The sequence below is a fragment of the Myotis yumanensis genome, unplaced genomic scaffold (assembly GCF_028538775.1).
Source record: "Myotis yumanensis isolate MYYU_CA2020_CCGP unplaced genomic scaffold, mMyoYum1.0.hap1 SCAF_10, whole genome shotgun sequence".
Taxonomy (NCBI): Eukaryota; Metazoa; Chordata; class Mammalia; order Chiroptera; family Vespertilionidae; genus Myotis; species Myotis yumanensis.
Window position 1 is genome coordinate 18,068,941 of NW_027223761.1, and position 22,489 is coordinate 18,091,429.

The 22,489-nt window shown below is 37.0% G+C and overlaps 3 protein-coding genes across 3 annotated transcripts; all 3 read left to right on the forward strand.

The window, feature by feature from the left end:
• Positions 1–1,018: 1,018 nt before the first annotated feature.
• On the forward strand, positions 1,019–2,035 carry LOC139017887 (olfactory receptor 4A15-like). Its single transcript, XM_070426500.1, has one exon. The coding sequence runs from the start codon at positions 1,082–1,084 to the stop codon at positions 2,033–2,035; it is 954 nt and encodes a 317-aa protein (XP_070282601.1). The 5' UTR covers positions 1,019–1,081.
• Positions 2,036–7,467: 5,432 nt separating this feature from the next.
• LOC139017886 (olfactory receptor 4C3D-like) lies at positions 7,468–8,394 on the forward strand. The gene has a single exon (XM_070426498.1). The coding sequence runs from the start codon at positions 7,468–7,470 to the stop codon at positions 8,392–8,394; it is 927 nt and encodes a 308-aa protein (XP_070282599.1).
• Positions 8,395–16,903: 8,509 nt separating this feature from the next.
• LOC139017888 (olfactory receptor 4C15-like) lies at positions 16,904–17,869 on the forward strand. The gene has a single exon (XM_070426501.1). It carries the CDS (start codon positions 16,904–16,906, stop codon positions 17,867–17,869), a length of 966 nt encoding a protein of 321 aa, XP_070282602.1.
• The last annotated feature ends 4,620 nt before the right edge of the window (positions 17,870–22,489 follow it).

A 22,489-nucleotide genomic window follows, 5' to 3' on the forward strand; every position in this document is an offset into this window, starting at 1 on the left:
TTAATATAAAGATGGTCAACCAGCAAAAGTGTTCACATATCTTTTAGGATAAAAGTGTCAATGACAAGAATTCAGAAATACATACATCTGGAAAGAATAGGATGTGATTTTTCCAAGATGACTGAGCAAAATCAAATAGTATTTCCAGATTTTTGGCATAGGCTTATTTCTACTATACCATGATTCTACCTAAAATCTCTATTTTGGCCTTCTGAATTGAGCTGTGGCTAGAAAGAATAAATTATAAATAATTTGGTAAAGAAAAATGTCGATGTAGTAGCCATTGACATTTTTTTGAATTATCCATTTTTTCCCCTCCAAAAACCTAGGTTGTAATAAATGTCAATTAAGTGTGTGTGTGTGTGTGTGTGTGTGTGTGTGGCGAGTGTGTTCTCAAAAAAAACAACAACATTGCTTTCATTATACTTTCTTGGTTAGGAATAATTTAATACTTACATTGAATGTTGCTCTTTTATGAGTTTTAAAATTCAGTGTAATAAAATGAAGTTTAATAAACGCTCATGATGTGCCTGGTTCTTTCACTACTGTAAAAAGTAAAGTAACTCAGAAAGGCAGTTATCTAAATGTCAGCCTATAATTTTATGCTTCCACACTAGGTATTACTTTATGTAAGTACATAAGTAAAGTTATTAGAGATGAGATCATGGTAGATCTCAGAATGTCAAGAAGCATTCACGGAAACAGGATGTGAAATATGATGTCAAAAAATTCAGTCTTTGTGAGAGATATTCTGAAGAAAGCAGCTTTCCTATTGTTCAGTAGATCATATCACTGATAGGCCCATTCACATTTGCCTGCCAGTTAGAATTCTGAATTCTCATCATTGTAGTTGAAGCAAGAAATGAAATGTAGTTGAAGGGAAAATGAATAGAGTAATTGTGGGAAGAGATTCCAAACTCTCATTTTCTAAGGAGTTACCCTGTGTGAGGCCCCGTGGAACAAAAATTGTTGAATAAGGAATTCCATTTTTTGACATAAAGCTTGTGATCCTCTTAAATTCATTATTGGCCCTTTTCTTTGCAGCCTCTGACACCTGAGGTCCACATCTTCAGAAGAACACATGGGAAGTAGGAACAATGTGACGGAGTTTATTCTCCTGGGGCTCACACAAAGCCCTGAGGGGCAAAAAGTTCTATTTGTTGTATTCTTACTCATCTACATTGTGACAGTAGTGGGCAATCTGCTTGTCATGGTGACCATCACGTCCAGTCCATTATTGGGTTCCCCCATGTACTTTTTCTTAGCTTACTTATCATTTATAGATACTGTCTATTCTACTGCCATTGCTCCCAAAATGATTGTAGACTTGCTCTATGAGAAAAAAACAATTTCCTTCCAGGCTTGTATTACTCAAGTCTTTATAGATCATTTCTTTGCTGGTACTGAAGTCATTCTTCTGGTGGTGATGGCCTATGACCGTTATGTAGCCATATGTAAACCTCTTCATTATTTGATCATCATGAATCGGCGGGTATGTGTGCTCATGCTGTTGATGGCCTGGACTGGAGGCTTTCTGCACTCGTTGGTTCAATTTTTCTTTATTTATCAGCTCCCTTTCTGTGGCCCCAATGAAATTGACAACTCTGTGTGTGACATGTATCCCTTATTGAAACTTGCTTGCACCAATACCTACCTCATTGGACTTTCTATGATAGCTAACGGAGGAGCAATCTGCACTGTCACCTTCTTCCTCCTCTTAATTTCCTATGGGGTCATATTACACTCCCTTAAGACACATGGTTTGGAAGGAAAACGCAAAGCCTTCTACACCTGTGCGTCCCATATAACCGTTGTCATTTTATTCTTTGTTCCTTGTATCTTCCTGTATGCAAGGCCCAATTCTACCTTTCCCATTGATAAATCCATGACTGTGGTTTTAACTTTCATAACTCCCCTGTTGAACCCCATAATCTATACCCTGAGAAATGCAGAAATGAAAAATGCCATGAGGACAGTTTGCAGTAACTATGTGGCCTTAGTTGGAAGTAAACTGTGTCCCTCATACAGAACATGATGTTTATTCTTTCACAGAATCAAGGAATACTTTCATTATCAGTGATTACATTTAAAAAATTATTTCTTTTGAGTTATTCAGCCTAATTATTCTGAAACAGTCATATATATTAATCTTTATCTAAGTGGAATATGTTATAGCCCTTAGAGAGCAAGAGAACTGTATAAGAGAATTAATCCCTTATGTAGATAATCATACTGTGTTAAGATTCTTTAGTGGACTACATTTTTTTTGTTTTGTTTTGCTTTATTTCAGGTTCTTATTTGTGGAGTATGGTACCTCCATGCTGTGTAGAAATGTGGCCTCTTAAAACCTGGACCCTTTTAGTTCAGAAGAGTAAAATTTGAAAATTAAAAATTCAGACAGTTAAAGAATTGCTAATATAACAGTAAAAATAAATGTCTTAGCCAAGTTAATTACTTTAAAATTTCAGAGCATGCTAGTGAAAAAAGTCAGACAGAAAAATTTTAGAACCATATATGATTCTACTCGTATGTGGGATATAAGACTGAAAGCAACAAATGAACAAACGAAAAACAAACAAACAAAAACCTCATAGCTACAGATAACAGTATGGTGGTAACCATATTGAGCAGGAGGAAGAGGGGTGGGGGAGATTAAAGGCTAAAGAGGGCTCATGGTGATGAGAGAAGATTTGACTTCGGATGGTGGGTACACAAATGCAATATTCAGATGATTGTATTATAGAAATGTGCACTTGAAACCTATATAATTTTATTAACCAATGTCATCCCAATAAATTTAATTAAAAATTTAAGCATGTATTCATAGCTGAGGATAAATCTATAGAAATGAACTTTGTTAATTTCACACTATGTTGGTAGCATATGGTGGATTTTGTATATTACGATCAAATTTTGGACTGAAAAATAAAGTTGTTGAACCCCATTCTGTAACTCTAGATAAATTATGCTCCCTCAGTGGTTGAAATGCAGATTTAAGTCACTTGTATCACAGTGAGCCCCAGAGTCTGTCTACATTAAATTAACCCTCTGGATACACTTTAAAAAAGTACAATAAATATTAAACATTTTGGGAATAGATTGTTTCATTTTACATAATGAATGCATTTCTGATTTTCTATAAACATTATGGTTATTGGTAGAAGTTGTGGCTTCTGGCATCACATTTGAGAGCAATCAAACCTAAAGGAGTTCTCTCTCTCCAAGAGTGGAGATGATCTTACTTGATAAAACATAGAAAGTAATTGGAGCCTCATTGCTTCCAAATTCTTAATCTCTTTACACAGAAATAGTCTTTTGCTTCCAACAGTGAAAGGAAACTCAGGTGGTTCTTTCAAGATTAGGCATTGAGAACACTAATCTCTGTGTTCATTTTATCTTCCATGCAAAATGTTGAAGTGCCTAAGTCAGCATGCCAGTACCAAGGACATGGTGCAGTGCTATGCCATCCTGGGCATCTGCAGTTGGTTATGTGGCCTCTCTACATACTTTGAGTGCATCTCTCTGACACTGTCAAAGTCTTCTCTCTTTTTCCTTAGAATGTTGGTTGTTCATATCATACACAAGGAGGTCTTTGAGAGCAGGCCCATGTCTCTGCATCCTCCCTTGTAGAACCCATTCCAGCCCCTCCCACAAATGAGGGGCTTAAGAAATGGTTATTGAGCCCAGCCTCTGTGGCTTAGTAGTTGAGCATCAACCTATGAACCAGGAGGTCATGGTTTGATTCCTGGTCAGGGCATATGTCCAGGTTGCAGGCTCAATCCCCAGTGTGGGGCATACGGGAGGCAGCCGATCAATGATTCTCTCTCCCTTCATTATTGATGTTTCTCCCTCTCTTTCTTCATCTCTAAAATCAATAAAATATGTTTTTTTTAAAAATAAATGGTTATTGAATTAGCAAGGAAATCAATGAAGGTTTGGACATAAAGCAAATAAATCAGTGGATGAATGAACAAATAAAGGGTTCTGAGAAATAAGGGAGTAATTTTTATAAAAGGAACAAGTGGATTTTACCTGGTTGTGATAATACTACAACTATACCTTATTTGATAGCTTCTTTATTAATTCTCCAAAATGTTTAGATGATATCAATGCAAGAGCAAGCCAGAGACCAAAGCAACCATGTTTGCAAGAGAGAAAACAATGGGTTAAAAAACATTGGGTTGCCTTATTTCATCTATGGTGATACACATTAAAGGGGAACGCGTTCAAAGTTCTCAAAGGTCACTTAAGTTATGTGAAATAATTGGGTTGTTGGCAAGATCTGCTAATGATGGTGAAATACCCATGAGGTCCAATTAGCCATCACTAAAAACGTCACAGAACTTGCCTACAAACAGGATGTGTGGCAGCACTCCTATGAGGCTCAAGAGGAAGGTCTTCTCCAAAGGTCGTTATTAAGTCAACAGAGACACTTACTGTAGCTGAGCTAGTTGGCATTGTTAAGCTTACTAGTACATCTTTACTTCTTTCTTGGTGAACTAGCAGCTACCTGACGCCCTGGCCACAGAGCTATATGAGACAAGTTCGTAGGTGAGATTTTGCCTCCCTGCCCGAAAATCACATAATTATAGAATTTCAGGTTTAAATGGGTCTTAGAAATCATATACTCACCCCTATCCTCACCAAATATGAGGTTTAAATATATTTTTCAGCATGTCAGGCATCAGGAAAGATATAAGTACAATATGACCAATTTAGAACTAAAATATTTTTTAAAAATTGATATATATTTAAGTTACTTAGAATCACATTATATATTCAAAATTTCACCTAAAAATTTCCTCACTTAATATTACAAACTAGGAATTTTCCTATTATATTGCACAATTAAAAACATCTCTTTTAAAAGCTATACATTATTCAAAGAGATGTACTATATTTTACTTATTCTTTCTCTAATGTTGGATGTTCCATGCAGTTTCTAGTTTTCTATAGCTCTTAATAATTGCGTTGAACATATTTGTGTCGAATGATTTTTCTCTTTAAAATACTTTCTTTTAGGGTTCATTCATAGAATATTGTAAGAGTAAATAAAAAAGACAGAGTAATTTCTAAATCACTTTAATTAATTATATATATAAATATATATAATTAATTATATATATTTTTACTATGTGCACTATACTCTTTTCTGATCTGTTGGGGAGTCCACCCTAGAATAAGGGAAGTCAATAAGGCTACTGTGCTTTGTTTCACATATGTGTAAGATTTTCATTTTGGGTAATTAAAAAATAAGCCTCTTTATCCATTTCCCTTTTAAAAGGAAAGGAATATCTCTATCTCTATCTCTATCTCTATCTCTATCTCTATCTCTATCTCTATCTCTATCTATCTCTATCTATTTCTATCTCTATCTCTATTTGCAGAGCACATTTTATTATATTTATATTTTCTACTTTCTTTCTTTTGGGAAATTTATGTTCCCAAATTTCCTCTTTCAGTTAGTAATGGAATATCTTCCTGTAACCAGGGATGAGGGATGATGGGTGTTATGGGAGGATGGGAGAAGAAAGCATGAAAATGCATAAGGCAGAAGCTTAAAGGAGTAGGGAGAATCATTCATATAATGAATGGATATTCTGCTGCTGTTTGGTAATGAACTGTTGGGAGGGGTTACCAATGGCATGTGACAGGGACACTTTTTATGACTTTGTGTGAACAAACGAATATACATTAATATGTAATAGTAATTGTCTAATAAATATTTGTTGAATGAGTAAAAGTGTATTAGGTACTTACAGTAAATAATAGATTTTTATATGCTTGTGAGTGTATATGTATAATACTTTGTCTTAGCCAGCAGAATATTTCTATTCTTTGCATTAAATTTCTGTGTTTTTTAATGTTTTATTGCTTGAAGTATTATAAAGAGTAGTACATATGTCTCCTTTTTTCCCCCCCTTGACCTTCCCCTGGCCTCCCCTACCCCCAGTATCTTGTGTCCATTGGTTATGCTTATATACATGCATACAAATCCTCCGGTTGATCTCTTCCCTCCTCTCCCCCAAATCTCCCCAGTCTTTCCGCTATAGTTTGATAGTCTGTTCGATGCTGCTCTGCCTCTGTATCTATTTTTGTTCATCAGTTTATAATGGTCTTTATTATCCATAAATGAGTGAGATCATGTGGTATTTTTCTTTCATTGACTGGCTTATTTCACTTAGCATAATGTTCTCCAGTTCTATCCATGCTGTGGCAAATGGTAAGAATTCCTTTTTTTTTTTTTACAGCAGCATAGTATTCCATTGTGTAGATCTACCACAGTTTTCTAATCCATTCATCTGTTGATGGGCATTTAGGCTGTTTCCAAATCTTAGCTATGGTAAATTGTGCTGCTATGAACATATGGGTGCACATATCCTTTCTGATTGGTGTTTCTTAGGATATCTGTTTTATTTTTTTTTATTTTGAAAATAAGGACTTCCTTTGATGATAGATCCTCATATATTGAACACCCATCCAAGGGTTGTTGTTTTTTTCCAAGTCTACTGAAGCCACAAATTTACTGAATGTGACTATGTTAAAATTGTATGTAAACAGAGTTTTAAAGAATTAAAATTTAATTAACAAACACTATAATTGTCTTGAAGGTAAAATGACCCAGGCATATACTCCTTCCCAGAGGCATTTAATATTTTCATACTTTATAAAATGAGCCAGAAACTGTTAAGCTGGACTGCATCTTCCTTTAAAAAGCTTATTTATGTTTCTCGTAATGTAGAGAGCAATGATAGAGCAGGAGAATGGGAACCCTTGAATTCCTAGGTTTCTTACACATGGAGAAGAAAGAAGGTGGCAATTTACCAAGCATCTGTTCATCATCCAATAGGTATCATGCCAGGCAGAAATTATGCCAGCCACTATACAGGCACAATGAGGAAACACACATGAATAGCATATGTATAATGGTAGGTACCAGGGAGGGTGTATCTTCCAGCCACTTATACATTCTACCTTCCTGTTTGTGATAGATGCTTATTGACCCTGTTTTTTTCCCCCCCATAGTTAGAACTTTGGGTTCAAATATAAATTCTAAAAGAGAAAATAATTCTTTACTTATGTGCAGCACTTTACAGCTTGTGAAATACATCTGAGAGTTACAATTTGTAAGTTCACAGACATAGAGGAAGACTGAGAAGCACAGGGCACTGAACTGACTTAGCAAAATCATAGAATTGGAACTAGAGGAGAATCCAGATCACATATATAGAGCTCACTGTTTTCTCAGTAAATTACACATCCAATGTTGCCCTATAGTTATTTTTTAGGTGACAGGTACTAGGTGACTGAAGAGAGAAAGCATTATGGAGGAAGCGAGAAAGAATTGAAACAATTAGTAGGGTGAGGGGTGCCAAGGGCATGCTCCACCATAACAGTAACTACCCTGTTTCTGTACTATGCAGATTAATAGGCATCATTCTTTATCTCTTTGTAGGTAATTTATGAATGGATCACCTTATACGTACCAACAATGTGACTGAATTTATTCTCTTGGGACTCACGCAGAATCCACACTTGCAGAAAATACTCATCATTGTCTTTTTGTTCATTTTCCTATTTACAGTGCTGGCCAATCTGCTCATTGTTATTACCATCTCCCTCAGCCCTACACTTTCAGCTCCTATGTACTTCTTTCTCACTTACTTGTCCTTCATAGATGCCTCCTACACCTCTGTCACCACCCCCAAAATGATCATCGATCTGCTCTACCAGAGGAGAACCATCTCCTTGGGTAGCTGCCTGACTCAGCTCTTTGTGGAACACTTCCTGGGAGGATCAGAGATCATCCTCCTTATTGTCATGGCCTATGACCGCTATGTGGCCATCTGCAAGCCCCTTCACTACATGACCATCATGCGGCAGGGGCTCTGCCGCCTCCTGATGATGGTGGCATGGATCGGGGGGATCCTGCATGCCACTGTGCAGATTCTTTTCATGGTCAACTTGCCCTTCTGTGGTCCCAACGTTATTGACCACTTCATGTGCGATCTCTTTCCACTGCTGAAACTTGCCTGCAGCGACACCTATAGGCTCGGAATGGTAGTGGCCGCCAACAGTGGGGCCATGTGCTTGCTTATTTTTTCCATGCTGCTCATCTCCTACATAGTCATCCTGTGCTCTCTGAAATCCTATGGCTCTGAAGGACGGCGCAAAGCCCTCTCTACATGTGTCTCCCACTTTACCGTAGTTATACTCTTTTTTGTGCCTTGCATATTCACCTACATGCGCCCGGTGGTCACCTACCCTGTGGACAAGTTGGTGACTGTGTTTTTTGCAATCCTCACTCCCATGTTTAATCCTATCATTTACACAGTGAGAAACACAGAGGTGAAAAATGCCATGAAGAGTTTGTTGAAGAAGAGAGTAACTTAGGCTGTTCAAATGTCAAGAACATGATGATGTATATAAATAGGGAGGCTTTTATCTATTGTAAATTGTGAAAGAAAATTAACAAATTTTGCAGAGCATTGATAGAAAAAAAGGGGGGTATTTCTTTTTGCTTTTGGTAGGTACATAGTGCCAAAAAAGGGAAAAAATCACCAGTGATTCTCTCACTCACCAACTGTCCTCTTCCCCATATATGCCATCTAAGAAGCTAAGCAAAAATAAAAGAAGTCTTGCCCTGGCACTGAAGGATCACCACTTCTATTCCTGGTTAAGGGCATGTACCTCAGTTGCAGGTTCAATCCCTGGCCCTAGTTGGGGCACTTGCAGGAGGCAACCAATCGATGTATCTCTGTCAGATTGATGTTTCTCTCTCTTTCTCTCCCTTTCCCTTCTTCCTAAAAAATCAATGGAAAAAAATATCCTCAGTTGAGGATTAACAACAATAAAAATGAATAAATGAATAAATGAATCAATAAAAGAAGTCCTGAGATCAAAGTCCTATGGAAAAGCCAATTTCATTCAAGTAACACATGTACGAAGACTTTGAAAAATAACAGTGAGATTCTGGAGAAAAATACTCTAGAATAATCAATTTAGGGATTTATCACTGTTCTTTCCACTTCATATCCTGGACCTATGTACATGAGCATTGAGGCCTCAGTAAAGAACATTAAAAGTTATTGAAAGCACCTAGCAAAAAGCGTAGACAATATTAATTGACCATACATTCCTTGGTTTACTTCTGGGCTCTCTGTTCTGTTCCATTGATCTATATGCCTGTTCTTTTGCCAGTACCATGCTGTTTTGATTACAATGGCCTTGTAGTATAGTTTCATATCAGATATTGTGACACATCTAACTTTGTTCTTCTTTCTCAAGATTGCTGAGGCTATTTGGGGTCTTTTGTTTCATATAAATTTTTGGAATATTTGTTCTAGATCTGTGAAATATGTCATTGGTACTTTAATAGGAATTGTGTTGAATCTATAGATAACTTTTGGTAGTATGGACATTTTAATTATTTCAATTCTTCCAATCTATGAACATGGCATATGCTTCTACTTATTTGTATCTTCCTCAGTTGCTTTTTTCAATGTCTTATAGTTTTCCAAATATAGGTCTCTTACCTCCTTGGTTAAATTTATTCCTAGGTCCCTTATTATTTTTTGTTGTTGTTGTTGGCAACAGTAAATGGGATTGCTTTCTTAGTTTCTTTTTCTGATAGTTCATTATTGGTGTTTAATTTTGACTTTTAACTCAGTGAAAGTATTAAGTGAGGGGAGTGAGCTAACTATTGCTCAAGGCCAACTATGAGGCAAACATATTTTCACTCTCTTAATGAAGAAACAACTTTTATTAGATAGGTCTTTATTTTATACAGAAAAAAAGTGAGCCTCAATAAAGCTAAGCAATACAGTCATTCTTTTAACTCTGCCTCCTCTAATCTTCCCACTAAACACCAATCCTTGCTAGTATGATGTGAAAATATCAAAACACAGAACTGATCACTGGCCACATTTTGAAGATTGTCCTTGAGACTTTCTCTCCTTATTTTGGGGGCCACATTCTTCCTTTCAGCTCTCCCTTGACCTCCACTTCCTAGGTCACTTGCACTGTCTTAATTTTTCTCATGTCAGGGAAAAGTCATCTGATCTCATTTCCATAGATGTATTTCCCTTGATGGGCCTCATAAAATGTGGGCTGCAATGAGGTCAAGAAAAGAAATTCAAATGATTGAATTTTAAAGAAGGTGACATGTAAGTGAGAGAGATGTTTTGAGAAAAAAATAAGCAACTTGATCATTGAGAAGACTGATATTTCTTGGGCATGGTTGAGGATAACACCTGTTATTCCATAGTGTTAATATTGATTAGCACTATAGTGTTAATATTGTATTAGTAAATACTTATTACTTATAAAATGGCTCCATGATCAATTAAGTTTAAGAAATTTTGACTTATTTCCTTTACTGAAAAATACTCTTCATTGCCTATAATGTGCCAGGGAGTTCTGGGAGCTGGGTACACAATAGCAAATAATACAAACAAGGGTTGTATTTTGTCTGGAGCTTAGATCCAGTGAGGAATAGATGGGTAATAAACAAATCAATGGAAAATATGATTTTGTTAGCAATAAGTATTATGAAATTTTTTTATTAATTGGGTGATACAGAAGAGAAGAATAGGATATAGATTTGTGTAGTTTAGAGCACAGATAGAATTTTAATTAGGTCTAGGTTTAAAAACACAAATTATTTCCCTTTTAAAAAATAAGTAGGTTATTCTAACACATGCATTTGAAATGGGGACATTATCTCCCCCAAGTAGATAAAAATGGTTGCTTGGAGGATAAAAATATCTTATTATTATTATTTTTAAATCCTTACTCGAGGATATTTTTTTTTTAATGAGAGAGAGAGAGAGAGAGAGAGAGAGAGAGAGAGAGAGAGAGAGAGGTAAGGGAGAAACATCGATTGGTTGCCTTCCATAAGTGCCCTGAGCAGGGATCAAACCTGCAACCTAGGTATGTTCCCTGACTGGGAATCAAACCTGCAACCTTTTAGTGTATGGGAACAGGCTCATGATGGAATGCAGAAGGAATGGTGGGTGGGGGGTGGGGGTGAGGGTGGGGGGAGCGGTTTGGTTAGAATGAGTGTCTGTTCCCTGCAGGCCAGTCAGGGGCTTAGACCCTTTAGACTCATTGTAATTTGCTACTGCCAACAGAAGCAAAAAGCCGGTGATGTGTCAATGTGCAGTGTGACATTATTAAAGACTGAGTCTGCCTAGCCTTGGAGCCTCAGAGGCAAACCTCAGGTCCTCAAGACCTGAGTCTAGCTCCAAAGATCCCAACAAAGCCCTAAAGAGCCCAAGCTAGTCCCCAAGGACTGAGCCTAATTCCGAAGAGCCAAGCCTAACCAGAAGGGCTGGAACAGTTCCGAAGGGCGGAGCCTGGTCCAGAAGAGCCAAACCTAGTCCTAAAGATGGAGCCTAACCCAGAAGAGCCCAGCCTACTCTCCAATAGCCCAGCCAGCCCTGAAGAGCAGAGACTAGTCCTCCATAGCCGAGCCTGGCCCTAAGAGTCGAGCTTACCACTAAGAGCCGAACCTAATCCCAAAGAGAGCCCAGTCCCGAAGGGCTGACCGAGTTCTGAATAGCCCAGCCTAGCCCCGAAATGCTGGGCCTCATCCCAAAGGCCTGAGCCTAGCCCTGAGGAGCGGAGCCTAATCCGGAAGGGCTGGGTCTATGCCTGAGAGCCGGGCCTAACCCTAAAAGTATATGAATTTCAAATTGATATCAAAGTGTGTATAAAGGATGGCAAGGGCTGGGCCAATGATATGGCTATTTATGAAAGATTTACATTAGTTTACAATTTTTAGTATAAAAGTTTATGTTAGCTTGTTGGTTACACCTATGAAAATTAGTTATACTGGAGATAATAAAATTATCCTCAAAGCCCATATCCCTTTTAAAAAAATGGAAAGTATGGTGTTGTGGGTTCTAACCTTGATTTTTAATGTTGACTCATAATCATATCAAGATACATATTGAAAATAACTCTATTTTCATATATTCTTTTCTAGATTTTAAAATTATATTAAAATGTTTTTCAAATAAGCAGCATTATCATAATTTTTTCTCATTTAATATATTATAAATGTGTTTTACCAACTATGTCCTATCATTTATAGTACTTTATTCACAGCATCTTAATTTGTAGTAGTCTGATTTACATAAACATCTTCCTATTATTGAACGTTGTAGCTATTTCTAAATTTTTACTATCATAAAATACATGCATCATCGTCCATTATAAAACGACAATACCTCATTTCACCTTTAGAATAATTTTTTAGTGCTGGGTTCTAGAAAAAGGAGTAGAGATATATTTCCAATCCTGAAAATATCTGCTAAAATATTTCCAAAAGGATTACATGAAATAGTTTAATTGCAATTTTAGAAGTAATATAATTTTAAAAAGCATGATTTTAAAACATTTTATCCTTCTCATGGATTCAAGTTTCCAGTTCTTTGTGTATGTGTAGACACTGTTTAAAAATAATGCTACTATTAATATTTCACATCGTCCTTTTGAATTATATGTTGTAAAGCACACTTGTAATTGTCTGATGTGACTCTGTGGGCCAGGCAGCTGGAACAGGGCTGTTCAATGGGAAAGGGTGCTGAGGCTCAGGGGCTTCTCCAATGACACTAGGGGACGATGAGGCTGTAATTGCTAGCTTTTCAATAGCAGGAACTAAGCAATTGTTGTATTATTTTTAATTAAAATTTGATTTTTGCAAAATTTTAGATTAATAGAAAAGTTTCCAAGATAGTAAAGAGAGTTCCTGTACACTCCTCACTTAGTTTTCCTCTAATGATATCATCTTCTATTACCATATGTATATTTGTCAAAACAATGAAATGAATATTGATATATTACTCTTCATGAAACAGCATATTTATTGACATGTCATAATTTTTCTACTACTGTCTCTTTTCTGTTCTAGGGTTCAGTCCAGGCAGCACATTACATTTAGGACAGTTACCTTTTAAATTACTTAAAATCATGAATCTTGTTATCATAAACTATGAGGATATTGTATTCTCTTTTGTCAAAGTTTGTTATTATTGTTTTTTAATCCTCACCTGAGGATATTTTTTTATTGATTTTTAGAGAGAGTGAAAGAGGGAGGGAAAGTCAGAGAGAAATATCGATGTGAGATATTCGACCAGATACATGCCCTTGACCGGAATTAAATCTGGGACCCTTCGGTCCACAGGCCGATGCTCTATCCAGTGAGCAAAATGGTCTAGGCTCTTTTGTTAAAGTTTTAACATGAACTTTGGAAATTCCTTTTATCTGAAAAATTTGGGGGTTGATTTGTTCATATCTAAGAAATCTTTTAATTCTAAATGAGTATTACTCTTGAAAAATCCCCAGATAAGGGAAGTGGGGAGCCTACGAATTAATTATTAGATTAATATAGAGCCTTGGTCTTCCTCTCTACTTCCTCACCCTATTTGGTTTTCTTTGTTCAGTGAAGCTACCTGAGAAAAATTGGGTTTGAGGGCCACCATAATTTATTTATGGGTTATTAAGGACATTTAAAAGTGTTGCACACTGAAACAATACCACATCTACACTGTTACCAAAAATATTTTATACTTGTAAATAATAAGAGGATGAGTTAAAATACTTATCAGCCTTGGTCATGGTGAAGCAGGAATTAGGAGGAAATATCAATTGTTGTTTCTGGTCTGTGTCAATGTCTTTAGGAGCTTGTTCTCACTATTGTGAATTTTCTCTTGTGCTTCTAATTGCATCAATGGCTTTTAAAATATATATATATTTTATTGATTTGTTACAGAGAGGAAGGGAGAAGGATAGAGAGTTAGAAACATCGATGAGAGAGAAACATTGATCAGCTGCCTCCTGCACACCTCCTACTGGGGATGTACCCGCAACTAAGGTACATGCCCTTGACTGGAATCGAACCTGGGACCCTTCATTCCGCAGGCCAACGCTCTATCCACTGAGCCAGACCGGTTAGGGCTGCATCAATGGTTTTTATGTGTATTGCCTTATCTGATTCTCATAGGAACCCTCGCATTGTTATTTTACCCAGTTACAGAAGTAGAATTAGAGTCTTTGAGAAGTTTAAGTAACATTTCCATCCCAATATAACTAAGTAGAAGAGCATGGATTTGAACCTATGTTTGTACTAATCTGGAACTGATGTTCTTTTTTTATTTTTGAAATTAAAAAATTTTTTGATCACAATTGACATTCAATATAATTTTAGTTTTGTACTACATAGTGGTTAGATATTTCTTAATTATTTAAAAAAATATATATTTTTTTGATTTAAGAGAGAAAGGGAGAGGGAGAGAGAGAGAAACATCAATGATGAGAGAGAATCATTGACTGGCTGCTTCCTGCATGCCTCCTACTAGGGATAATCGAACCTGGGACCCTTCAGTCTGCAGATTGACACTGTATCCACTGAGCCAACCAGCTAGGGCACAGTGTTTAGACATTGATATAACTTATGAAGTGAACCCCCAGCTGGCACCATACATAGTTATTACAACATCATCATCATCATCATCATTATTATTATTATTATTTTGACATGATCTTGTTATAGCCTTTGAGGTTTCTTTGCCTTTTTTTTTTTTTTTGAGAGAGTGGGAAGGAGAGGGAGAGCCAGAGAGAGAGAAGCATCAATATGAGAGAGACACATCGATTGGTTGCCTCTGTAGGCGAAGGATCAAACCTGCAACTGAGTTACCTGCCCTTGACTAGAATTGAACTCGGGACCCTTCAGTCCTCGGGCCAATGCTCTATCCATCCAGCTAGGGCGTTATTACAACATTATTGACTGTATTCCCTATGCTATACTTTACATCCCCATGACTATTGTATAACTGCCAATTTGTACTTCTTAATCCCTTCACCCTTTTCACTCAGTCCCCAGCTCCCCTCCTATCTGGCAACTCTCAGTTCATTCTCTATATCTAAGAGTCTGTTTCTGTTTTGTTTATTGGAGCTGGTGTTCTTACTCATTCTATTTCATTGTCTCTCCGGCTTTGACTCTAAGATAAGCTGATAACTGCTGGTTCATGTATTGATATTCTTTACTTTTAAATAAATGGTTGTTGGCTGATCCAATGACCTTATAGGTTTGCTTTATACTCTTGTTTTCTTGGTGACAACTTGTAGCTGAATATGGTGTTCATAGTGCAGGCTCTGTTTAAGAATGTCTAGTACACTGGGAGTATAATGGAGACGGTCATTTAAAAGTAAGTATAAAGATGCATATTAGTATACACAATTGTATATTTATTGTAAATTGTTTTTGTTAGCTCTAAGTGGATTTCACCAAAATCAGATTATTTTTAATTCTCACAGTAAACATTATTATTTTACTCATCTGTTTAACAGATTATATGTATATGTACACACACATTTTACAAATTTCTGTTATATGTACAGGTGAGGACACAATCATTCTTGGAAACTGTTGTTTGGCTATGAAAAACAAAGTCAAAAGTTGGAGTAATTATCTGGATGACTCTTTCGCTGGATAAGGTGGCTGGTTTGCTAAGTGAGGGAATAGTGACTACAATTGGTGAGGGCATTTATTATAAGCAACTTTTACATTTTCCCAATTTGACTCTCATCATAATCCTGTGAGATGAACAGGTAGGTTATAGATGAACATCCTTACAATAAAGTCATATAAATGGCAAATTGTACTTGATCAGATTGGGCCACACAGTATTTATTTAGTAAATAATTAAAAAGTCTCAAGACTCTATAGCTATATTCAACATACTGTTCCTATTCTTTACCTATGTGGTTGTTGCCAGTTTGTATCTGTAGTAATTGGACCATTACTTTCTGAATCTATATCATGTACTCTGTGTCCTTTATCAAGAGTTCTCATTCAAACATGAACAGAGGAATCAGAAGGCTTTGATTTTTACGGGTGGATGGAGACAGTAGGAAGGGCAGCCCTGCTCTTGAGTTCTTGCTAAAAAGAAAACTTATTGCTTCTTTCTCTGTTGATCCAATAGGAATACTTAAGTGTTGGAGCCAGAGATTCTGTTTAAATTCCAGATCCAGCATCTGTAATTTGTTTGACCTCTCCTCTTTAAGTGTGAATTGCCTACCAGTAAAATAGTGGTAATAGATATAACATGGACTATTTCCTAAATAGTTGATTTCTTTGCATTATTTAACTTAGTCACCATGACAATAATCTTAAGTAGGTATTATTATTTATCATAAACATCTGTTCTTATTTTAAATGATGAATAAAGAACACAACTCAATACATGCTTACTTGTTACGTGTAAGTATAGAATAGGCACTTTTACATAGATCTTTCTTTTTTTCTAGGGAATGAACTAATTCATCTTAAAGGCCCAAGACATCTGTAATACTCTCAACAATGAAAATAAATAAAAACTAATTGGAAACGTAGTTATGATTTTTCAAGTGCCTCATAAACTGGGGGTTATTTCTTCTTCTCTTTGTAGATAAAGTAGTTTCCTGATCAGGAGTGGCATGCAAATCATCCCTGCTTGCATTCCACACTAATGACCAATAAGTTACAGTTCTCTGTCCTTAGAATTTGGATGCACCTTCAGAATCTTCCTCAACAATTCACTCTGGGAAACCACTACTAAATGATCAGAGCTGGCAGTTGAGATAAAAACGGTGTTTCATCCCTACCATATGTGAATACTTCCCTTCTCCTATATTAAAGCTCTATCCATTTTGAAGTATTTGATAGTTTATCTCCTGCTGAATTCTGTCTGACCTCCCACTACCACCTTTAACAAATTTCTAATTTTGTGTTCTCAATTACGACAGAAGCACATAATCAGCTTTTCATATAGATGCACCAACTTGATGACTGTGCTGTGATGGTATCATAAACTGGTCCCAGATGAACTTTTCTTGTTCTCATAATTGCAGATTTTATATGGTAGCATTTCGCTTTTCCTTGGAAATCATGCAAAACCAAAGCGTTGTAACTGAGTTCGTCCTCCTGGGGCTTTCACAGAATCCCAATGTTCAGAAAATGGTATTTGTTATATTTTTGTTCGGCTACATTGCAACTGTTGGGAGCAACCTGCTAATTGTGGTGACCATCAGCAGCAGCCCAGCACTCCTGGGCTCCCCCATGTACTTCTTCTTGGCTTTCCTGTCTTTCCTGGATGCCTGCTTCTCCACCGTCATTGCCCCAAAGATGATTGTGGACTCTCTCTATGAGAGAAAGACCATCTCCTTTGAAGGCTGCATGACCCAGCTCTTTGCTGAACACTTCTTTGCTGGGGTGGAGGTGATTGTCCTCATAGTCATGGCCTTTGACCGCTATGTGGCCATCTGCAAGCCCTTGCATTACTCTTCTATCATGACCTGGAGGCTGTGCGGCATTCTGATGGGGGTGGCCTGGACAGGAGGCTTCCTGCATTCCACGATACAAATTCTCTTTACTTTCCAGCTGCCCTTCTGTGGCCCTAACGTTATCGATCATTTCATGTGTGACTTGTACCCATTACTAGAACTGGCCTGCAGTGACACCCATGTTTTTGGCCTTTTGGTGGTGGCCAACAGTGGGTTTATCTGCGTCATCATCTTCTCTTTGTTGCTTATATCCTATGGTGTCATCTTGTTCTCTCTGAGAACCCACAGTGCTGAAGGGCAGTGGAAAGCTCTCTCCACCTGCGGATCTCACATTGCGGTTGTGGTTTTGTTCTTTGTCCCATGCATATTTGTGTATGCCCGACCCCCATCTGCTTTCTCCTTTGACAAAATGGTTGCAATTTTTTACACCATCCTAACGCCCTTGCTCAATCCTTTGATTTATACCTTCAGAAATAAGGAAGTGAAAAATGCCATGGGGAAAATGTGGACTAGAATAATGGTGGTTTGCAATGAAAGATAAGACTGATCTGATGGCGTCTACACTCAGTGTGACTTGCAGGTGGGATGGAGCTGCTGAGAGTGTTTCCAGCAATGAAGGATCAGAGTGGTCCAGGGTCCCTAAGTCTTTCCTGGCCTCAACACTCTCAAAAGCATCTCTGCTCACAGAGGGGCCATTAAACCGTACATGGCATTGAGGCCAGCTTGGCAGAAGTTTCTGTCTTGGGGGAAGCCCACCACTTGAAGAGATTCTGGGCAGAGTATAAGATGAGGCAGTACTTTTTCCACAGCTGGGTTTTCAAGATCCTTGAGAACCCTTGCTATACCCCTTCTTTGGTTTTGGGTTAGTGATATTACAGTGGGTCATGGAGAAAGAAACTGAATTCTGTGATGAAATCTTGGATCAAACTATCCTCCTATATATATCTTCTCCCCTCTCTCTGTCTTTCTGTATTCTACCCCCTGACTCTTTTTTCCTTGGGTCTGTTCATTCTCACTCTCCTCTCCCCTGCTCTAACTTCAGTGTCATTTTCTTCTCTTTCCTTTTCTTTCTATTATTCATTTAGGTTTCTATTTTCTACTTTGATATTTGCCTCACTATGCAGTTTACAGTATTGATTTTGGAGTCAGAACAGAAAATGTAGGCATCTATTGGCGTCCTTCTAGGAGGGCTCAGGATTTCTCTTTTCTAGGGTGCTATCTATGTGATCAGGGCTTGATGTTTTATGTGACATGAATGGTAAATGCGAGAGAGAGAGAGGCTATCTACTAGCATACCACTCTAATTTTAGAGTGCTTAGAAAACTTTCTGTATCACAGGTCAAACTTTGTACATTGAAAGAACAAGGCATACTTACCTTGCAAAGTAATGTGCAGGTCAAATAAAATAACGAAAGTGAAAATTGTTTGAGTGAGATTATATAAGAATAATATATAATCTAGGATTGTGTTATTCAATTAAATATATATTTAATAACACTCAGGAATATAGGTGAATAGGAAATAGAGGAAGATGTCTATCTGGAAAAAAGAAGATTTTTTAGTATCAAATATATCTGAACTGCTTTAATTTCAGCAGGTAAAAGTTAGAATTAAAGAAGGGGAAATAGCATTCTCTACTACTGGGATGTCACTCAGATGAGAGAGTTAGGATAGTGCAAGAGTGTTAGGAAATAATGATTGAATTCAATAATAAAACTCTGAGGTGGTATTGGTCTGACCCAATACATACATTTTGTCAAGACCTCCTTTCCTGTTTTTTCATGTTCCCAAATCTTCTCTTTGCTTATGCAAAATAAAACAAAATAAAATTGCATGACCTGGCTTTCATGGTTGCCCAATATCTGTCCATAATTTTACCTCTTACAACTTTTTGATCTAATAATAATGTAATTTTTATGGAGATCATCTCCATGTTTCCCTGAACTGATATGTTTCTCCTCTTATGATATTTTGCTCACTCTTCCTGTCTTCATAGCAAAAAGCTCCCTCCTTTTGTTGTTTGTCTTTTATTAGGACCTTAAACTATTGAAATTAAGTAATAATTACTTCATTATTCATTTTATAGTCATCATAGATAATTATAACTGCCAATCAGAGCTTGTAATTATTATAACATCTCTAGTTCATCACACATAATTCAAACAGATGACCTGTAAGAAGTAAAAATATAAAAAAACATTGTGCTAAATTAGTCATAAAAGCACATCATAACTTTAAATTTATTAGCTAAGTAAATCAGATTATGCTCCAATTTAGAGTTTTATTAGGAATCTGTGCTACATTGCTGTAATTTTAGAAATGATGGAAAATGATCCAGTTTTTTACATAGGAAAACCTGGAAGAATATGTAAGGGACTAACAGTTCCTTCTGGAGTGTGGAATTGGGAAATTATGAATTTTTGAAGAGCACTTTTTACTATGGATTAAATTGCATCCCCACAAAAGATGTCGAAGTCCAACTCCCAATGCCTGTGAATGTGACCATCAATTTAAGGTAATGTCATTGGGATGAGCCCTAATCCAATATGAAAGGTGTCTTTATAAATGGAGAAATTTGGACACAGAGACAGATGCACACAAGGGAAATTCCATTTGAAGAGGAAGGTGGAAATTGGGGTGATGAATCTATAAGCCATGGAACTCCAAAGGTTACCACCAGAAGCTGGGAGACTTGGAACAGACTGCCTTCCTATTCTCAGAAGGAACTGTATAATAAAACCAAATGAAAAGATGAAATACTGCCTTTTACATGGATGGACCTTGGGAATAACATGCTGTGAAATAAGACAGAAAAAGTTAAGAACCATATGATTTCATTCACATGTGGGATATAAAACTGAAACTCATAGATACAAACAACAGTATGGTGGCTACCAGAGTAGAGGGTAGGGGATCAGGGGTAGTAAAGGGTAAAGGAGGTCAAATATATGGTGACAGATGATTTGGCTTTGATTGGTGGGCACACAATGTGATTTACAGACAATGTGTCATAGAAACGTACACTTGAAACCTTTATAATCTTATTCAGAGAACCTCACACCTAAAATCTATATGATTACGTTGACCAATGTCACCCCAATAAATTTAATAAAAAATAAAAAATAAGAATTCACTATGCTACTTATTTGGTTAAAAAATAAATTCTGTGTCTATAAAAAAAAGAAACCTATATAACCTTATTAACCAATGTCACCTCCATAAATTTAATTAAGAAAACAGAAAACAAGAAAGATGGCAACTACTAGCATTGTGCTAAATAAAAACATTGACTATTAAAAATAAAACAAAATAATAAAGAGCAGAAGACAAACAAATATATAAATATGAAGAGAACACAAAAAGCTAAAATATGCTTCTTTGAATAGAAGAATGAAATCGATAAACTCCTACCATGTGGTGACAGGTATACATGTGTATACATTTGTCTAAACTCATTTCCTATTCTTTTAAAATAGTGTATCTATTGTATATAAATTATTCTTAAGAAATCAATTTATAAATAAAATATGTAAAAAAGTTTTTTTCATTTTCTCTTTCTTCTTCCTTCCTTTACCTACTGATTTACCTACTTCACATTATTTTAGAAATGATAGAACTTTTAATGAATAGTTTTCATTGTAATTACTTATATTTTATCAATATCATTATGACTTGTCATAATTATTATTTCTAATGATAACATTTTCTAGAATAGGAAACTTGGAGAAGAAACTTGACTACAGTCAAGAAACAAATGATGGAGCTAGAATGCAACTACATCCTATTTGTTTGAACCTTCTCCTGGGCTCAGAGCTTTGTCTGCCATTAGAAAACATTTGACTTGAAGGACAGAGCCTTTGGTAACTTTTAGTAGTCTATGCCTCAATGTGACTTAGAAAGCATGGTTTTTCCTTAGAGCAGGGTGCATGGGTGGAGCATTTGATAACTGAAATGGGAAGAGTCCCTTAGGGCAGAGTAGGAGGGGAGGGGAGCTCTGAGGACAGAATCTGCCCGCTGACAGCCTTGTTTGGGATGAATTGGCCCCATGGTTTGCTGTGATCCAGGATTAATTGAGCTGATTAACTCACTGAGCCAATCCGTCAGGTTTGGGTGGGAAGGGTGGAGTCCTCATCTCTCCAGAGGCTGGCATTTGTGAACTTTGATGAAATACCTATAAATATCTCATGAAGGAAAAAGAATTCTTTAATTCATGTGCTCTGCAGGGGAATGTTTTGGAGTACTAGACTTGGCTTTTGAGAAGTTTCTACCACAGAGTAGTGGGAATATTTCCTTTTTATTCTCAGAAGTTCTAAGAGTAGAAGTAAGAAACTTTCTGCGGGTGTTCCAGACCCTTTTGGAGAGTCTAGTTCACATTTTTTAGGAAGAGTTGGCCATCCATGGAGTATGTCCCCTCCCCATAGATCCTGCAACAGAAAGCCAAGCAGATCCATTTGAAGTACAATTTGCATGTTGCAAACACATGTAAAATAGATCAGAACTGGAAGAGTGAAAACTGTGAGCTCTCTGTTGGATATCACCTGTTTTTTTTAAAGGTGAGTCTTCAAGCCGCACCACACCATTTTTCTTTTCTTGCCTCCCACTCAGGACTGGGTTTTAGGGTAGTTGCCATCATGCAGTTCTGTCTCTTGGAAAACCTGGAGTTCCAGGAATATGTTCCCGACCGTGATGAGAAGATTCTGACGCGCCAGGGCTCCCCAACTTTCACTGGCTTCTGCTTGAGGCAGCACTGTCTTAGGCCCGATTCTTACTGCAAACGGGGTACATCGAAGGGAGTAGAGGTGTAGTATCTTATACCTGCAGATTTCTGACTTGCAAAGCGTAGGGACAGGAAAATCATAGAGGTGCATACTGATAATAGGCAATCAGTATGCATTGATACTGATCGATACTCTGATTCTACAATATTATGATGTCAATTGTTCTAATATTAATGATAATAATGTTGGCTGTATAGGATCCACTGTCACCCCACTTACAGCCCAAAATCACATCCTCTTTCTGGGGTTGGAGAAAGGGGTAATATGAGGAGTGGGAGAGAGCAAAGCAAAATTGTCTAGTGAAATCCTAGGGCAAATTACTCTTTATCTCTAACATGGGTTTATGCTCGCTTTGCACTGTGGGTTTTCCTTCCTCTGTCTCA